The sequence below is a fragment of the Microcaecilia unicolor genome, chromosome 1 (genome assembly GCF_901765095.1).
Source record: "Microcaecilia unicolor chromosome 1, aMicUni1.1, whole genome shotgun sequence".
Taxonomy (NCBI): Eukaryota; Metazoa; Chordata; class Amphibia; order Gymnophiona; family Siphonopidae; genus Microcaecilia; species Microcaecilia unicolor.
In genome coordinates, this window is record NC_044031.1 from 646,032,465 (window position 1) to 646,051,692 (window position 19,228).

Genomic DNA, 19,228 nt, shown 5'->3' on the forward strand with positions numbered 1-19,228 from the left:
ACCATTTGGCAGGATGCTATCTACGCCACCTTCATTTGATGTGGAGGGGCATAGGGGTGCCCAGGTTTTCCTGAGGACGTCCTTGTAGGATGTTCCGGCGAAGCGGTGGAAAAACCCGTATTATCGAAACAAGATGGGTGTCTATCTTTCATTTCGATAATATGGTCAGGGACGCCAAATCGCAAAATTTAGGTCGACCTTAGAGATGGTCATCCCCGATTTTCGGCGATAATGGAAACCGTGGACGCCCATCTCAGAAACGACCAAATCGAAGGCATATGGTTGTGGAAGGAGCCAGCATTCGTAGTGCACTGGTCCTCCTGACATGCCAAGACACCAGCCGGGCACCCTAGAGGACACTGCAGTGGACTTCATAAATTGCTCCCAGGTGCATAGCTCCCTTACCTTATGTGCTGAGTCCCCCAACCCCCCCCCCCCCCCCCCACACACACACACAAAACCCACTCCCCACAACTGTACACCACAACCATAGCCCTAAGTGGTGAAGGGGGCACCTACATGTGGGTACAGTGGGTATCTGGTGGGTTTTGAAGGGCTCACATTTACCACCACAAGTGTAACAGGTAGGAGGGGGATGGTCCTTGGTCCGCCTACGTGAAGTGCACTGCACCCACTAAAACTGCTCCAGGGACTTGCATACTGCTGTTACAGACCTGAGTATGACATTAGAGGCTGGCAATATTTTGAAAGATTTTTTTTGAGGGTGGGAGGGGGTTAGTGACCACTGGGGGAGTAAGGGGAGGTCATCTGGTCATTTAGGGCACTTTTTTTGGCTTGGTTGTAAGAAAAAAAAGGACCAGGTAAAGTCGTCCAAGTGTCTGTCAGGGATGCCTTTCTTTCCATTATCGCTCGAGGACACCCATGTGTTAGGCACACCCCAGTCCCGCCTCCGACACACCCCTGTGAACTTTGGTCATCCTCGCGACGGAAAGCAGTTGAGGACGGCCATAATCGGCTTTCGATTATGCCGATTTGGGCGACCCTGTGAGAAGGATGCAAATCTTGCGATTCGTGTTGAAAGATGGGCATCCTTCTCTTTTGAAAATAAGCCTGCTAATAATGTAGTCCCATGTTTTCTCAAGTCCTTTCCTGGAGTATCCCTTAGCTAATCTGGATTTAAGGATGTCCACACTGATCATGCATATGAGAGATTTGCATGTACTGTCTGTTATGTGCTTACCCATGTTCATTGGGATCAATTTTCAAAGGGTCCTGAGTAGGCTTCTTTGAAGATTTATTACAGCTGAGTGTCTAAATTTAGGAGCCTAAAAGGGTGAATAGCAACAAGGGAGGATTTAGGGCGGAAAAAAAGTTAGGAGCCTAGTACTTTTTTTTTTTCGGCACTAGGCGTCCAAATTAGACCATAAATCTAGGCAGATGAATGCCAGGCCTAAATTTAGGAGCATATCTTTTTAAACTGCAAGAATCAGGTGAATTTACAGCTAAAAATAGGGGACAAATTTAAGAATACAACTTAGGTGCCTAAATTTAGATGTGCAGCTTTTTTTTTTTTTTTTAATGTTGGCCTCATTCTGGATTTGAGAGTGGCTAGTGGGTACACCAGGACAGGATTGAGAAAAACTGATGTTGCCTCTCTCATGCCTACTGGTTTCTAATTCACGTTTATTGACACCTGTTGAGACTCTGTTTTAGGTTGCTTTATTACTTGTATTGTATTTGATTTTATAGCATCTTGTTTCTAATTCATTTTTAACCCCTATTTTACTTAATAAAGTGGTATACTGATACAGATTATTATCATTGTGTATATTTATCATGTGATACAGTTCACAGGGTTAGCAAGAGTGTGTTTTTTTTTTTTTTTTTTTTTAGTCTAATCTTTTTATTAAAGTTTGAAATTTTCCAACAAAAACAACATACATTGTTCTTATCATGATATGAGAGAGATCTAGCATAACTCAAACTATTGAATCAGAAACAACAAAGTGGAACAAATCATCAGGGAGCAATTAGTCAGAAAATCAAGAACTGTATCAGTAAAACAAGTCATCAGTTGTAGTATATATAACTACATAACACTGAGTGTTGATGTACGTGTTCAAGATAGACTATATTTTTTTAATTGCCAAGGCTTTTGATAGCAGAGAGAGGGAGCAAAGTACAAAAAAGCCAAACAAAAAACAGCACCAGGGGCCTCAAAAAAAGGGGACACAGTTCTTTGATTGTACACTTTTAGAAAACAGTCTTCAAAAAGACCCAACATGGGCCATGTTTCAGCGCACAGCGCCTGCGTCAGAGGTCAATAATGTAGCAAGGAAATATGCAGATAAATTCAGTAGAAATACTGGATGTTACGTGTGGCAATGATATGTATTCCTTTAAATTCAAGACAAACCTGTTGTTCATAGAGAAAAACCTCCACATGTGTAATAAAATCTTATGCTCTCCTTCTGTATGGAAGTCCAAGTGCGAATACATATCGTTGCCACATGTAACATCCAGTATTTCTACTGAACTTATCTGTATATTTCCTTGCTACACGGAAGGCCAGCACTGGTGGGGACAGGAATATCTCTTTTAGTAATTCATCCTCCTGGAGTAGAGGCTGCAGATCTCTTATGATTTTTCTTAATTTTTCCAGCTCTGGGTTGTATGTCACTATAAGGGGGATTCTGTCTGTGGCTTTTTTTTCTTTGTACTGTAGCAGATTTTCCCTGGGTGTTTTGAGGGAGGAGGTATTCCCATCCCCACCAGTGCTGGCCTTCCGACAGCCACACAACTTAAAACACAAGCTAATTAGAAGTAAGCTCCCAACACAGACTCAAAAAGAAAAGAATGGCACACATCCTTGCAATATATCCAGCTGCAAACTATGCCAAAAAACATTTCACAGGACCCCACGGTCATTCACAAAAGAAAAATATTCAACATTAAGGAATCTTTCACGTGCTCATCTTCCAATGTGGTATATATCATTCAGTGTAAAAAATGCAATGAAGGCTGCTACATTGGAGAAACAAGTCAGATACTAAAGAAGAGATTTAATTTACATAGACACCATATGAAAAATGCTAGTACCAATAGAGATGTTACGCCTGTGGGGCAGCACTTTACAAAACCAGAACACTGTGTCAGTGATTTCATGGTAAGAATACTGAAAGGGAACTTTAAAACAATACAGGAACGTAAGACCTTTTAAGTCAGAATGATTAAATATTTTGACACCCACCAGACAGGACTTAACAAAGATCTGGGTTTTCTAGCCCATTATCAACCATTAAATTGTACTGCTTTGTCACCCTCCTGTCTCAGTGCATATCTCCCTGTCCCTCATCCACCCTACTCTTCCTGTCTCTCACCTATCCACCCCCCCCCATCCTCTTAAACTGTCACTGAAATGCTTTGATGTTTCATTTATATGTACTGTCATCTACCAGTATTTGCTTATTTCCGATCTGATGAAGAAGGCAACCTTCGAAAGTTAATCAAGAAATGTATGATGTCCAGTAAAAAAGGTGGTATCTTATTTTCTTTCTATTGATTACCTTTAAAAGTGGACTAACACGGCTACCACACCTCTATTGCATAAGAAATTGCTCAAAAGAGACTCAAGATGTACATAGAACATAGATGGGGTAAGGCATGGTAACAACAGAGAGAGTAGTGGATGCTTGGAATGCCCTCCCACGGGAGGTGGTGGAAATGAAAACGGTAATGGAATTCAAACAGGCGTGGGATAAGCATAAAGGAATCCTGTGCAGAAAGAATGGATCCTCAGGAGCTTAGTCGAGATTGGGTGGCAGAGCCGGTGGTGGGAGGCAGGGCTGGTGTTTGGGAGGCAGGGATAGTGCTGGGCAGACTTATACGGTCTGTGCCAGAGCCGGTGGTGGGAGGCAGGGATAGTTCTGGGCAGACTTACATGGTCTGTGCCAGAGCCGGTGGTTGGGAGGCGGGGATAGTGCTGGGCAGACTTATACGGTCTGTGCCAGAGCCGGTGGTGGGAGTTTATACGGTCTGTGCCAGAGCCGGTGGTTGGGAGGCAGGGCTGGTAGTTGGGAGGCGGGGATAGTGTTGGGCAGACTTATACGGTCTGTGCCCTGAAGAGCACCTTAGTACAATGGATATTTTTAAGGGAAACATAATAGATTTCTCCCAGTTGACTTTGTTTCCTGAAATTTTAGAGAATGATTGAACAAGTTCTATGAATGGTGGCAGTGAATTCAGGAAATCAGAAAAATATACAACCATGTCATTCTCATATAAGAATACTTTACTTTCCACTCCATGTAGAGTAATTCCTTTGATCCACATGGAATGTTGATTTGCAATCAACAGCGGTTCCAATGCAACATCAAAGAGCCGTGGAGAAAGTGGACAACCTTGGCAGGTTCCATGTGAAGGATAAAAAAATTGTTAAAGTCCAGAATTAACTCTGTCTTGCAGTAGGCTCCTCATAAGACACCAAGCCATTCTAGTACAACAAATAAAGGTTGACATCTGAGAAAGCTAAGCGCTGGGACTCGATGCCAGATGATGTGGTAATAGCTGTTAACGTGTCTGGGTTTAAAAGCATTTTGGACAAGTTCCTGGAGGAAAAGCCCATAGTCTGTTAGTGAGAAGGACATGGAGCTAGCTACTGCTTGCCCTGGGCTTGGTAACATGGAATGTTGCTACCAATTGGGTTTCTGCCAGTTACTTGGATTGGCCACTGTTGGAAGCAGGCTACTGGGCTAGATGGACCATTGGTCTGACCTAATATGGCTAAACATACACAATGGATCAATGAGGTGCAGAGAAGGGCGACACAAATGATAGCGAGGATGGGAAGACTTCCCTATGAAGAAAGATTAAGGAGGCTAGGGCTATTCAGCTTGGAGAAGAGACGGCTGAGGGGAGACATGATAGAGGTATATAAAATAATGAGTGGAGTGGAACAGGTGGATGTGAAGCATCTGTTCACGCTTTCCAAAAATACTAGGACTAGGGGGCATGCGATGAAACTACAGTGTAGTAAAGTTAAAACAAATCAGAGAAAATCTTTCTTCACCCAACGTATTATTAAACTCTGGAATTCTTTGCCGGAGAAAGTGGCGAAGGCGGTTAGCTTAGCAGAGTTTAAAAAGGGGTTGGACGGTTTCCTAAAGGACAAGTCCATAAACTGCTACTAAATGGACTTGGGAAAAATCCACAATTCCAGGAATAACATGTATAGAATGTTTGTACGTTTGGGAAGCTTGCCAGGTGCCCTTGGCCTGGATTGGCCGCTGTCGTGGACAGGATGCTGGGCTCGATGGACCCTTTCAAGCTCATTTTCAAAGCACTTAGCCTCCCAAAGTTCCATAAAACCTATGGAACTTAGCCTCCCAAAGTGCTTTGAAAATATGCCTCTTGGTCTTTTCCCAGTATGGCATTACTTATGTAGGTTATATTCTTGCATAATAGAAAGTAAAGCTGATCCTAGTACACTAGATTTGGAATAATTTGGAACTTTTTTTGTCAAGTATAAGGTCAATAATGTTGGACCTGAATCTGATAAATTAACTTGTGAGACTAGATATTGGCTCATAGGTTATTATGGAACTTTGACAGTCTAAGTGCTTTGAAAATATGCCTCTAGATGTATAAAAAAATCAGATAGCAGCATATAAAGATAGAAGATGGAATGGATCTATTATTAACCTGAATCTACAGTTTGATCCGTCTACCTTCATCATCATGTGAAAAGTTCAAAATTTGAGCCTGAGCATGTTTAGAGACTAAGGGGCCCTTTTATGTGACAGGGATTGGCCATTGTTGGAAACAGGATGCTGGGCTTGATAGACCTTTGGTCTGTCCCAGTGTGGCAATACTTATGTACTACAAAGACCTGCTGAAAAATGGCCTGCGGTAGTGTAGATGCATGTTTTGGGCGCGCGCAGAATCATTTTTCAGTACATCTGTAAAAAATGCCTTTTAAAAATTTTTGCTGAAAATGGATGTGCATCAAAATGAAAATTGCCGTGCATCCATTTTGGGTCTGAGACCTTACCGCCAGCCATTGACCTAGCGGTAAGGTCTCACGCAATAATGGTCTACGCCCGTAAAATGCCGATTACTGCCCGTGTGCAACAGAAAATAAAAATATTTTCCGACACGTAGCGGATGTGTTTCAAAAATGAAATTACTGTAAGGGCCACGTGGAAGCCGGGCGGTAACCCAAAACTGATGTGTGTTGGACAAGTGTAGGCACCTACGCAGCTTAGTAAAAGGGCCCCTGAAATGGCTACCCCATTGCGCTTATTTTTAGCTGAAGAAAAATAGACATTTTTTATCCAATCCCTTTTAAGTTTTAAGTGCTCGGTGTGATTAAGGTGTGTTTCTTGAAGAAACACAAAAGAGGGATGTAACTTGCTCTAATGGGATAGAACCTTCTTGCATTTAATAGGATCAGGGCTTTTTTTGAGGGGGTACAGAGTACCGGCACCTTTTCCATTGTCTGCTAAAATTGACCCATGGACCCCAAGTTTTAATGAAAAAGCTCAGACACTACCCACCAATTCTACCTTGTCATAGATTCTGTGACTGGGTGCGGGGGACTTGGCTATTGTGGGGTGGATCCCTCAGTGATCACCCTGCCCCTGAAGGGTGTGGCCTTTGTGAAGATGTTGTTTTTCCTCCCACTCCAGTGTTGCCAGGTGGGCGGTTTTCCGCGACCCGCCGCGCAGGGTTGCCAGGTGTAAAATTTTTTTCCCACCCAATCCAGCCCAAAACCCGCCCAAACTCAAACCCCGCCCCTGACACCCCCACCCCCACGTCATCAACCCCGCCCCTGCCATCATCGGCCCCGCCTCCCCGTCACCGGCCCCGCCCAGAACATCACTAACCCCGCCCAAAACATCACTAACCCCGCCCCCCACGGCCAAAAAAAACCACCCAAAAAACCGCAGAAAAGAAGAAAAAGAAGCCAAAAAAACCGCGACCCTCCGCGGGCAAAAATTTCCCGCGGCGGGTCGCGGAAAACCGGCCAATTGGGCGGGAAAACCGCCCACCTGGAAACACTGCCGCCGCGGGTAATTTTTGCCCACGGCGGGTTGCGGTTTTTTGGGCTTCTTTTTTGGTTCTTGGGCGTTTTTTTTGGCTGCGGGAGACAGGGCCGATGATGTTCTAGGCGGGGCCGATGACAGGGGAGGCATGGCTGATGATGTGGGAGGCGGGGCTGATGACAGCGGGGGTGTTAGGGGCGGGGTTTGAGCTGGATTTAGGCTGTTTTGGGTGGGAAAAAAATTTTCCACCTGGCAACCTTGTCCCACTCGTCACTAGGCTTCTGGCTCACGAACAGAGCTTCAGGTAATCTCTTCCCAGTATCCTGAACACACACCAACCTCAAGATCCTGGGTCCCTTTCTCACTCAGGGTGACCTAGTTCTCACTATGCAAATCATATGCAGATTAGTGTGCTACCCCTTCTCACTCAGGGTGACCTGGTTTCCACTCAGCACATTAAGCAAGTCTCACCAACTGCATATTTCTCAGGCAACTCTTTATTCCAGCCCCTGGGCACACTTCTTCTAGCTTAACACTTTATGCTTTCATAGATCTTCTTTGAACACACAGTCTTTTCTTCTTGGACACACAGTCCCTCTTTGAACACACAGTTCTAGACACACAGTCAAACTCTAATGCTTTAGGGACTTCTTACCCCAGGATTTTCAGCCTGCTGATCTCCTTTGGACACACTGTCCTCCTCAAGTCCACAGGGTTAGCCAATATCTTCCAGGAGCCCTCTCTTCTTCTGCTGCTAGCTCACATCCCTCTCCTTTCACACTCAGGTGCGGTACAAAGTGGTTAATTAGCCACCCAGGACCCAGCCCATAATCTCCTGCACCTGTGGGCCTCCCAGGGCTCTCCCCGGTCCTAGCGACCTCCAGCTTCTTCTAGCGCCCTCTAGTGGCCTATACCCTATAGGACACCCTCTTACTTATCACACCTTGCATTTGAGTACCGGCACCTTTTTGCTAGGAAAATTTGCACTGAATAGGATTGACATTAAGAGAAATAATATTTAAATTTATACAGGTAATAAAAGGACAGTATATGAAATTGAATCATGTACCTCAATTAGTTGGAAAGAGAGGACCAGTCTTGACCCGATGCAAGTCCATAGTGGGAAACAGAATAAAATATAGACAATAGTTCCCCAGACATGCCAAAGCATAGAAAACCATCCTAACCCAAAAGAATGAAAAAAAAAAATAAAAAAGCAACCTACTACATTCCTACTAAGTTATGCCTCCGGTGTGCTGAGAAGTGGTGACCACAGAAGTCCCCAGCCCCACAAGGCAACAAAATATAGAGTGGACCTACCAGTCTCATGACTGAAAAGGAAGAAATTCTTTATCACAGATCAATATAGAGTAAGGGATTATTAATGAAGTCTAATAAGGCAAAGTTCCAAATACCTTACCAAATATCATAGCAAGGAAATCTGAGCAGAAATAATATTACACAAATGAGTCTAGTATCACCATTACAGAAATTGGAGAGCCAATCAAATTTGGCTTCATTATAGGCAATAACATAATAAACCATTATTGTGCAACTTCTTCATGACATACATTCTTTTAGTCTGCTTCGTTTACAGGCTTCAGCTCATCAGCTATGGTCCATCCTGACCTTGGGTGGTAACTCCTGCACATTGTCTAAACCTGTTTCAAAAGCTAGGGGGAGGGCTCCTGTATTTCAGCTCTGTTAATGGCGTCACCTTCTAGCGTGGCTGCATTCCCCTGCTGTCTATAGCGAACATCCATTACAAGTAAGCAACTTTGCTTTCCCAGCCTTGGGCATCTTGTATGCATTAGCAGATGCTGCAAGAGATGTGATTCGTTGCTTATGGCTGAGACTGAGAAGTTGTGTAAAAATGGCTAATTTTAAATCTAGTTACTATTGTGCTTGCTAATGCTCCAAATGTGTGTTATTTATTACAGGTTCATTTAATGCATTTTAACTGTGCTAGTTCACATTAATGCTATTGACGCATGTTGGTAACTAGGATTGGTAGCATAGAATGGTGCTACTAATTGGGTTTCTGCCAAGTACTTGTGATCTGGGTTGGCCACTGTTAGGATTGGTAGCATGGAATCTTGCTATTCTTTAGGATTCTGGAATCTTTCTACTGTTTGGGATTCTGCATGGAATGTTGTTACTAATTGGCTTTCTGCCAGGTACTTGTGATCTGGATTGGCCACTGTTGGAAACAGGATACTGGTCTAGATGGACCCAGTACGGCTATTCTTATAAGAGTCATTTTCAAAATTTAGTTGTAATAAAAACATTAACATTCACTGTAGTACTTTTACTCAAAAAGTATTGTATAAGGCAATAATGTTTTACTTTTCAGTAAATTTTTTGTTCTTCATGCATTTATTTTTACTTAAGTACATTGACCAAGTACTTTGAACAACACTGATTAAAATAATGAGGTGGTAGTGTGCACTGGGTGAAAGGGTGCAGAGAGATGGACTGGCTGGCTGGCCATGTTCATTGGAGGGAAAGTGGGAGGGGTGAGGGCATCCTAACCTCTTGAGCCAGCCCTGATCACAATGTAAAGGTTTTCCCTGCCTGGGGCAATGACCTTCCCTGTTTCTGGAAACAAAAAGAAAATACAGAGGTTTCAACTGAGGTACAGGAACAAGTGCATCTGGAGCCACAAATATAAATACATTCCAGAGCAAGAGAAGCACATAAAATAAAACAGACCACAACAATTTAGATTCCTGGACATGATAACTTGTTTATAATGTTGCTAATGTTTAAAGGATGCTTTCAATATGAGGATAGTTCTTTTCTTGGCTCAGATTCTGGATGGGTCATGGAAACGATGTAGAAGAACTTCTGCTGCTTCAGGGCTCTGGGTTCAGACAGACTGAGCAAAGCCAACCTGGTTGTTTCCCCTGTCAAACACGGCAAAGTATTCTCTGAGGAAGACACCCCCAAGGACCCAGGTGTAGCCACTGGTATTATGGAGACTTCGGCCATGGAAGCCACTCTTGCAGTAGTTAGTGTACTAGAGGGTATAAAATGCAAACAAAAACTTCAGCTAACAGAAAACTTCTACATGCACAATAGTAAATAAATGTCTGGTTTGAAAGTTCCCAAAGTGAGTGGGCACACAATTTTCTCTCTGCTCCCGCCCCTTCCTTCCTCCACTCTCTACCCATCCCTCGGCACCTCCCAACTCAAAATATACTTTAGCTCATGAGGTTCCCCAACTGCTGTCAGCTGAAGACTTCCTCCAAAGACAGCCAGAACACCCTTTTAACAATCTTGACAGCAGCATCGGCAACAACTCCTAGAGCCACTTCTGCCTGCCTCACCTCCAATCTCCCCACTTGGCTTTACAATCACACTGACAGACCCTCACCAAATACATAACAAGGGGTTACATTAGAAATAAAAAATGTGTAGACAAAAATTGAACTGGGAACTTCAGCATGCACTGCAACAGTGGAGAAATGAAAACAGAAATTCCCTTTTCTACTGAACACAATAAAATGACATCCGCTATGCACATTTCTCAAGCTAATGTATTTCAGTTATTAAATTCAAAATAAAATGCCTTTTCTACCTTTGTTGTCTGGTCATTTTATTTTTTCATCATGTTGGTTCCAGTTTCTCTTTTCCACTTTCCTGTCTTTCTGCTAGTTCTCCTTCAAGTAGCTGCTGTCCATTTGTCTTTTCTCCTTTCTTATTCCATTCCCTCACTACACTTGCCTCTGACATATTGATCTTTCCATTTTAGCTCTTTTCTCTCTTTTTTTTCCCCTGCTCTCTGACCACTCAGATTTCACCCTCAACCCTTTTTGCTTTTCAGATAACCTATCAGATTTCTATCTCCTTTCACCCACTAATCCTGTTTCATGTGCCCCTTGTACATATAGGCCTCCTTTTACCAGGCTGTGGTAAAAGGGACCCTGTGGTGGAATCAGCATGCAGATTTGTAGTGCCATGAAACAGGGCAACTAGTTTATAGAGTTCCCTTCAGTTGCCTATTTCTGAAAAATCTTTGATCATTCCTAGCTCTCTCTGTCTCTTGTTTTTTTTGTTAACTTGCATCCACATGCATTATGGTATTTGTAGTCCAACTTCTTCCATTTGTAGTGAAGCACAATAGGAGCTAAAACGCAGCAGGAATGGAGCATCAGAAAACCAGAACTGGTTTAAGGGCTGTCAAGGCTCTTGCTAAGATCTGGGTCACTTGATAATTAAAAAATAAAATAAAATTATGGGTAGTAGAGGAAAATGACTGGATGAGAATTTTCTGTGTATAAAAGTTTCTTATACAGTTATGGTTTAGAATTAGATTGTACCATCAATACCTGAATATAACTCGCTTGAGCTACTACTAAGAAGGCATGATCTAAATCCAAATAAATAAATACATAGAATAATAAAGTAAAATTTATTATTTATGAATGTGCATATTTTGATATTTTCTTCATAATTTTCTTTTCCCTTATAAATATGTAGCTCTGTCACAGATGTTCCACAGTGTTTCGGGGGAGGGGGCTCCTTTAATATCACAATGCTTTTAAGTCCTTGTCAACCAGCTTAAAAATCTGGTGTATGTTCTACAAGCCCTCTAATCTGTATTCAAATTTGAGTGGCTTTCCCCCCCCTAATTACCAATTTAAATGATATGCAAAATACACTGAAGTAAAATATTGACATTAAATGGGAAGTAAAGTTAATTTTACTTTTCCTTTTACTACTACTACTACTTATCATTTCTATAGTGTTACTAGATGTACGCAGCGCTATACATTTGAGCATGAAGAGACAGCCCCTGCTCGACAGAGCTTACAATATAATTAGGACAGACAAACAGGACAAACAAGAGATAAGGGAATATTAAAGTGAGGATCATAAAAAAAGGGTTCTGAATAAGGGTTAGGAGTTAAAAGCAGCATCAAAAAGGTGGGCTTTTAGCTTAGATTTGAAAATTGGCCAGAGATGGAGCTTGACGTACTGGGTCAGGAAGTCCATTCCAGGCAAGAAGTTCAGTTCTGCGGTTAACATTTGCACTAAAAAGTCCTTGCTTTTAATTGGCTGAAAAGTCAGGATATGAGGTTTTGTTTTGTTTTTTTTTACTTTCAATCATGCTTCCTGGATCTGTCCACTCCAAATCATGCAGGAAGTTCTTAGTACTGTGTGTAGCAAGCAAGTGCTGAACTAGGCATTGGTGGCTTGTTTTTCAAAGAGAAGAGGCATTAGGTGGAGATTTTGGTAGTTCCTGGGTGTTGGCTGTATTTTACAATACTTTTGTACCTCTTCCTATTTGTCTTTTTGTGTTTAGAGTGAATTTTTAGATTGCAAATATTGGTTAGTCCTTTGTCAGTTTTAACGTGCAGGACGTCAGAAACAGAACGAAGCCTTGCGTGGGAAGCAAGAGGACCTCGGCTGGCGGGGGTTGGGGTCCCCCGGCAGCAAAGGTAGCCCATGGTGATGGCAGGGGAGGGTTGGCGGCAGGAGGGGGATCGAGAGGGTCGTCAGCAGGGGAGTCCAGGACCAAATCTACGGGGGCCTAGGCCCCCATGGCCCCACGTAGCTACGCCCCTGGTTCCATGCATGATATCATGTCCTCTATATCATGCATCATTTCTGGACAAGGAGGAAGGAGACAAAAGGAAATAAAAGAGGAGGACTGACTCTTGGGAAGGAGCGAAAGATTTTTCTCTGATGGGTGTTATTTCACTGGCTAACGTATAGTTCCAGAAAAGGGCTGAGTTCCTTGCACTCGGTACTCACAAAACAGTACTGGGTAGCATCCTAGCTGCAGCTAAGACTAGTTCCAGAGAAGTGCTGTATGCATTTCTGCTTCATTGCTGAGACAGTCTTCTACTATAAACACAGACTAAAGACATAGTAGGGCCAAGCATCCTATCTACAGTGGTGGAAATAAGTATTTGATCCCTTGCTGATTTTGTAAGTTTGCCCACTGACAAAGACATGAGCAGCCCATAATTGAAGGGTAGGTTATTAGTAACAGTGAGAGATAGCACATCACAAATTAAATCCGGAAAATCACATTGTGGAAAGTATATGAATTTATTTGCATTCTGCAGAGGGAAATAAGTATTTAATCCCTCTGGCAAACAAGACCTAATACTTGGTGGCAAAACCCTTGTTGGCAAGCACAGCGGTCAGACGTCTTCTGTAGTTGATGATGAGGTTTGCACACATGTCAGGAGGAATTTTGGTCCACTCCTCTTTGCAGATCATCTCTAAATCATTAAGAGTTCTGGGCTGTCGCTTGGCAACTCGCAGCTTCAGCTCCCTCCATAAGTTTTCAATGGGATTAAGGTCTGGTGACTGGCTAGGCCACTCCATGACCCTAATGTGCTTCTTCCTGAGCCACTCCTTTGTTGCCTTGGCTGTATGTTTTGGGTCATTGTCGTGCTGGAAGACCCAGCCACGACCCATTTTTAAGGCCCTGGCGGAGGGAAGGAGGTTGTCACTCAGAATTGTACGGTACATGGCCCCATCCATTCTCCCATTGATGCGGTGAAGTAGTCCTGTGCCCTTAGCAGAGAAACACCCCCAAAACATAACATTTCCACCTCCATGCTTGACAGTGGGGACGGTGTTCTTTGGGTCATAGGCAGCATTTCTCTTCCTCCAAACACGGCGAGTTGAGTTCATGCCAAAGAGCTCAATTTTTGTCTCATCTGACCACAGCACCTTCTCCCAATCACTCTCGGCATCATCCAGGTGTTCACTGGCAAACTTCAGACGGGCCGTCACATGTGCCTTCCGGAGCAGGGGGACCTTGCGGGCACTGCAGGATTGCAATCCGTTATGTCGTAATGTGTTACCAATGGTTTTCGTGGTGACAGTGGTCCCAGCTGCCTTGAGATCATTGACAAGTTCCCCCCTTGTAGTTGTAGGCTGATTTCTAACCTTCCTCATGATCAAGGATACCCCACGAGGTGAGATTTTGCGTGGAGCCCCAGATCTTTGTCGATTGACAGTCATTTTGTACTTCTTCCATTTTCTTACTATGGCACCAACAGTTGTCTCCTTCTCGCCCAGCGTCTTACTGATGGTTTTGTAGCCCATTCCAGCCTTGTGCAGGTGTATGATCTTGTCCCTGACATCCTTAGACAGCTCCTTGCTCTTGGCCATTTTGTAGAGGTTAGAGTCTGACTGATTCACTGAGTCTGTGGACAGGTGTCTTTCATACAGGTGACCATTGCCGACAGCTGTCTGTCATGCAGGTAACGAGTTGATTTGGAGCATCTACCTGGTCTGTAGGGGCCAGATCTCTTACTGGTTGGTGGGGGATCAAATACTTATTTCCCTCTGCAGAATGCAAATAAATTCATATACTTTCCACAATGTGATTTTCCGGATTTAATTTGTGATGTGCTATCTCTCACTGTTACCAATAACCTACCCTTCGATTATGGGCTGCTCATGTCTTTGTCAGTGGGCAAACTTACAAAATCAGCAAGGGATCAAATACTTATTTCCACCACTGTATATAACCTTGTCCAGGAGCCAGCTGTGAAATATCAGTTTGGAGTCCGAGAGAGAGAGAGAGAGAAAGAGAGAGAGAGAGAGAGAGAGAGAGAGAAGGGTGAGACCTGCCACACCGGTGCACAATGGACTTTTCTGAGTGCATCCAAGGGAGTGAGAGACAGTGTCAAACTACCTATGGTCTAGTGGGTAAGACAGAAAGCATTGCTAAGTTACAAGTGTGAGTTAGGACCTATGGCATGTGGTTCCTTAGGTTATTAGTAGCTTGTCTGCTAGTTCTTTATCAGGAATAAGGGAAAAGGAACTTGATATACCGCCTTTCTGTGGATTTTGCAACTTCATTCAAAGCAGTTTACATATATACAGGCACTTATTTTGTACCAGGGGCAATGGAGGGTTAAGTGAATTGCCCACAGTCACAAGGAGCTGCAGTGGGAATTGAACCCAGTTCCCCAGGGTCAATGTCTGCTGCACTAACCGCTAGGCTACTCCTCCACTCCAAAGCCAGACTTCACAGTGGGAAGGGTCCAGAGCCTGAATTGGGGGGGGGGCACATTTTGTTCTGCCACCTCACCGCCTCACTGCCCTGCCGTTCCCCACCCGCTGCCGCAGCAAATACCTTGGCTGGTGGGGGTCCTCAACCCCCGCCAGCTGAAGTTTTCTCCAGCGCCAGTCTCCAGCATTGCCGCGTTGCCTGCCCTGCTTTGTCTTCCCCTCACGTCCTGCACATTCCTTATAGTGAAATTGAGCATGCTCAGTTTCACTTAAAGGAGCATGCCGGACATGAGGGGAAGACAGAGCAGGGCAGGCAACACAGTGGCGCCAGAGACCGGCGCTAGACAACGCTTCAGCTGGCAGGGGTTGAGGACCGACACCAGCAAAACCAGGGGCCCAGAGGAAATGTTTTTTTTTTTTTTTTGGGGGGGGGGGGGGGCCCAGGCCGCCATGGCCCCACTTAGCTATGTCACTGGAAATAAGTATTAGTTGTACTGCTATTGCTACCTCACCATTCTGATAAGTACTAAGATAAGTTTTGCTGCTAAATTTATAATTGCTTTGCCACAATAATATATAATATTTATTTTTATATTACCAATAAATTGTAATATATTTCCAAAGTGAGGCATTCTTCTCTCATATTGCCAGCAAAACCTTCGTGAGAACCCTTTTCTTTGTTTTTGGGACCACTTCAGGGCAAAATCATACTCCTAACAGAGGACACAAGCTACAAACTCTAACCAGAGTAATTATTAGCTAATTAGCTTATCAGCTAATCACCTAATTGGCCCTACAATATACAGATACAATCTCTTACCTGTGAAACATAGGAACTGGCAGATAGTGGGAACTGGATACCGTTAAGCTGAAAGACAATCTCAGGCAAGCTGCTGGTGGAGTTGCAGTCTATAAAGAACTAGAGAAATGAGAAGAGCATTTATTAGCAGTGTGTACTGGGCAGAGGTTGCATTCCATTGCAACCACCTGATTCTTGTGGAGCTTTAGTCTTTCATAGGACCACTAACTCTTAGCTAATGCTTTCTGTGGATCTATAAATGAAAAAAGAAGGACATGATCCTCAAAAAGATGACAGGAAGATAAAACAGTGTGAAATGGAGATCATCCACCTTAATGAAACATACAGTTTTTATGGAATCTTATATTCATTGATAGTGGTTCTCTGTATGCTATAGTTCAATATCAGGCTTATTCTCGAATGAGAAGGGCGCCCATCTTCCGACACAAATCGGGAGATTGGCATCCTTCTCTCAGGGTCACCCAAATCGGCATAATCGAAAGCCGATTTTGGGCGCCCTCAACTGCTTTCTGTCGCGGGGACGATCAAAGTTCACGGGGGCATGTTGGCAGCGTAGCGAAGGTGGGACTGAGGCGTCATTAAGAGATGGGCGTCCTCGGCCGATAATGGAAAAAAGAATGGCGTCCCTGACAAGCACTTGGGCGACTTTACTTGGTCCATTTTTTCTTGTAACCAAGCCTCAAAAAGGTGCCCGAACTGACCAGATGACCACCGGAGGGAATCGGGGATGGCCTCCCCTTACTTTCCCAGTGGTCGCCAACCCCCTACCACCCTAAAAAAAAAAAAAAAATTTTTTCCAGCCTCTATGCCAGCCTCAATGTCATACCCAGCTCCATGACAACAGTATGCAGGTCCCTGGAGCAGTTTTAGTGGGTGCAGTGCACTTCAGGCAGGCGGACCCAGGCCCATCCCCCCTACCTGTTACACTTGTGGTGGTAAATGTGAGCCCTCCAAAACCCACCACAAACCCACTGTACCCACATGTAGGTGCCCCCTTTACCCATAAGGGCTATGGTAGTGGTGTACAGTTGTGGGGAGTGGGGTTTTTTTTTTGGGGGGGGGGGTTGGGGGGGTTCAGCACACAAGGTAAGGGAGCTATGCACCTGGGAGCAATTTCTGAAATCCACTGCAGTGCCCCCTAGGGTGCCCGGTTGGTGTCCTGGCATGTGAGGGGGACCAGTGCTTTACGAATGCTGGCTCCTCCCACTACCAAACGGCTTGGATTTGGTCATTTCTGAGATGGGCGTCCTTGGTTTCCATTATCGATGAAAACCGGGGACGACCATCTCTAACGACGACCTAAGGACGACCATCGCTAAGGTTGACCTAAATGTGGAGATTTGGGCGTCCCCGACCATATTATCAAAATGAAAGATGAACGCCCATCTTGTTTCGATAATATAGGTTTTCCCACCCCTTCACGGAGCCGTCCTGCGAGGACGGCCCCAGGAAAACTTGGGAGCCCCATTCGATTATGCCCCTCCACGTATATTAATGAAAGTCCATGGCACAAATGGACTCGACATGGCGATGTTTCAGCACTAGGGCCTGTGTCAGGAGTCAGTAATTCTAAATTGATTGTGTCACTAATGAGACTGATGAACCTCATACTTTTAGCATAAACAATCTGCGATCTACCAGTTATGTCAAACCTATGGATATATAACATGTGTTCTCAGTAATTTAGTCTTCATTCCATGTACCAAGCATACAGTTGTTCTTTAAAAATCTGTTTAGCTTATCAGATGGGAAGGAATAAAGAGATGCCATGCTGATCACCTCTTGATGAGACAGATGGGGAACACCATGGAGAGAAGCACATGTTAGTTCCTTAATAAAAGCCAGATGGAAAGCCAACAAGGAAATGCATGCTGAACAAGAAGAACTAAGAAGAGACATTTCAAGGGAAACAAAAATTCATAGTTTCCATGACAGCCGGGACAAATATCCAGTCTAAATGTTTGTGTTTGACAGGTATCATGTAACGAACCCTACCTCACCATCAGAGTCTGGAGTACCCCCAATATAACTTTCAATGTTATTAATGTCAGCTGGTGGACCATCTATCAGAGTAGTTCCAGTGTCCACAATCGCCTGGCACCCGCCACTGCAAGCCACAACCTGTCCATTGATGGAGATACTGAGAAAACAAGGAAAATGGAAATTAGTGGGTACTCCCCTACTTCCAGTCGGTCAGATTGTCCATTGTGCTTCTATTTTATGTTGTAAGAGCGGTCATTGGCGTCCCCATTTCATGGATTGGAATATTCTCTTATTTCCCCACTTTCCTGCAGCCTATTTCTCTCCTGCTGTGGGTCAAATAATAGCCCAGTGTTCCCCTGCTCTCTTGTATTTGGACTTTTGTCCTTCCCCATTCTTATGAAGTGGAATAGTTTGATATTTGTCCACTGTGGTACAATGGAGCAATAAAATACCCTCTCCTCCCTTGCTTGCACAAGCAGATATCATACATAAAATAAGAGGATTTGAACTGTTCAAGTGATCTGACCTCCTGCACCCCCTCTGCCAATTTATAGTAGAAATTATGGATCCTGTACCTGTCTATAGTAATTTGCCATTTTCTTTCAACAGAGACAGGGACCCAGCTGAGACTGCCAGTGTAGTATGAAGAATCGATTCCTCCAAAGATCACAACACTGCCATCTTCATCATCACTGAAACAAGGGAACAGGAAAACATTTTACTTACATCTTGACTTTTTACTGCCTTTCCAGAATAAATCTGTCATGTTTACTTCAGAAGTGAAATAAAACCAGCAGCATAATGGGTAATATTCATTATTTTGTTTAACTGCCAAATGAATTAGCTTCAAATATTTTGCATGCACTTTAACTTAAAAACAAAAGACCAAAAATAAGTACCTATGAATTCTATAATTAATCAACTACCTATTTATTTGTTTAGCAAATTTATGCCTCACCTAATCTTCAGAAGATGAAAGCGAGTTACCAAAATACCACACTCATAATCCAACAAAATGCAGACAATACAAAGTCAATGACTGTTCATACTGTCTCAGACATCAAAACCCATCAAGCATTAAACACTTGCTCAAATAGGTTTACAAGCCCTTAAGAAATGCATTAAGGGGCCCTTTTACACACCAATGCCGTAGTAGTTGTATTGCGGCGTTGGTGTGTGCCAGTCAGGCCTGGCAGTAATGCCTGCCCTCTCTGTGCATCATTTCCAGTGTGCCAGTTTTTCAAATTATTTTCTGCACCAGGGGCTTATCCGGTAGTAATCGGGCAGCGCCGTGTGCTGCCCAGTTACCGCCAGGTTAGCACAGAAGGAGCCCTTGCTGCCTCCTAAATAGGTGGCGGAAAAGGCTCTCCCGGGAAATGGTTGCATGGTAAGTAGTTAACTTGCCACAAAGCCTCTTCCTTTAAAATAAAGCAAA

General features: G+C 43.8%; 1 protein-coding gene across 1 annotated transcript in view; it reads right to left on the reverse strand.

Annotated features, from left to right (window-relative positions):
- Positions 1-9,383: 9,383 nt before the first annotated feature.
- Positions 9,384-19,228, reverse strand: part of LOC115482491 (pepsin A-like) — a 32,628-nt gene continuing 22,783 nt past the window's right edge. The window contains exons 6-9 of the mRNA XM_030222300.1: positions 18,369-18,485; positions 17,806-17,950; positions 15,811-15,909; positions 9,384-10,023 (exon numbers count right to left, since the gene is read on the reverse strand). Of these exons, the coding sequence (XP_030078160.1) occupies positions 9,874-10,023; positions 15,811-15,909; positions 17,806-17,950; positions 18,369-18,485 (511 nt within the window). The 3' untranslated portion in view covers positions 9,384-9,873. The remainder of the gene's footprint in view (positions 10,024-15,810; positions 15,910-17,805; positions 17,951-18,368; positions 18,486-19,228) is intronic.